The sequence below is a fragment of the Carlito syrichta genome, unplaced genomic scaffold (genome assembly GCF_000164805.1).
Source record: "Carlito syrichta isolate Samal-C Ts95f unplaced genomic scaffold, Tarsius_syrichta-2.0.1 Scaffold288197, whole genome shotgun sequence".
Lineage (NCBI taxonomy): Eukaryota > Metazoa > Chordata > Mammalia > Primates > Tarsiidae > Carlito > Carlito syrichta.
In genome coordinates this window covers 40,762-41,496 of record NW_007232293.1, presented here as the reverse complement: position 1 = coordinate 41,496, position 735 = coordinate 40,762, and the positions used below count along the sequence as shown (strand labels likewise).

The window sequence follows — 735 nt, the reverse complement described above, 5'->3', positions numbered from 1 at the left end:
TCCAATCAGAAAGGAAAAAGCGTTGGCACACCTGGCACCGAGTGGGAGGTCAGGCCCTTGGGGCAGGCTGGTGGGGACCAGGGCTCCCTATGTCCTAGTGGGCCCCAGGGGCAGAGCTGGCCTCTACCCAGGAGGCCCTGCAGTGTCCTAGCTCTGGGGCACCCCTGGGGGTCAGTGCGGGGCGCCTCAGCCCCGGTGAGTGCAGTTTCCTTGCAAGAGGCGGCCCTGGAGCGGAGGCTGCAGGAGGGAGGCCAGGTTGGAATGGGTGGCTGGAGTCCGCCATGCCTGTCCCTCCTCTGCTCCCCGCCCAGCCCGGGCTGTGTCGAGCTCTCTGTAATCCCGCCTCCCCTCTGCTGCCTCCCCCTCCCCGGGCCTAGCATCACCGCCAAGCTCATCAACGGAGGCGTGGCCGGGCTCGTGGGGGTGACCTGTGTGTTCCCCATCGACTTGGCCAAGACCCGCCTGCAGAACCAGCATGGCAAAGACAGCTACGCGGGAATGTAGGTATCCAGGTATCAGCGGGGGAGGGCGTGGCAGGGCGGGGACGGCCGGGTGGGCTCGGGGCCTCCCAGGTCCCTTGGGGGCAGGCATGGGAGGGGGGACGGGGACAACAGGGAGTGCCCGGCAAGATCAGGGAACAAGCCGGGCTCGGTGGCTCAGCCTGTCATCCCGCACCTTTGGGAGGCTGAGGTGAGTGGATTGCCTGAGCCCACGGGTTCGAGACCCGCCTGGGCA

General features: G+C 67.8%; 1 protein-coding gene across 1 annotated transcript in view; it reads left to right on the top strand.

The window, feature by feature from the left end:
- Window positions 1-735, top strand: part of SLC25A18 (solute carrier family 25 member 18) — an 11,881-nt gene that overhangs the window by 2,581 nt on the left and 8,565 nt on the right. The window contains exon 2 of the mRNA XM_021710159.1: window positions 378-500. Within this exon, the coding sequence (XP_021565834.1) occupies window positions 378-500 (123 nt within the window). The remainder of the gene's footprint in view (window positions 1-377; window positions 501-735) is intronic.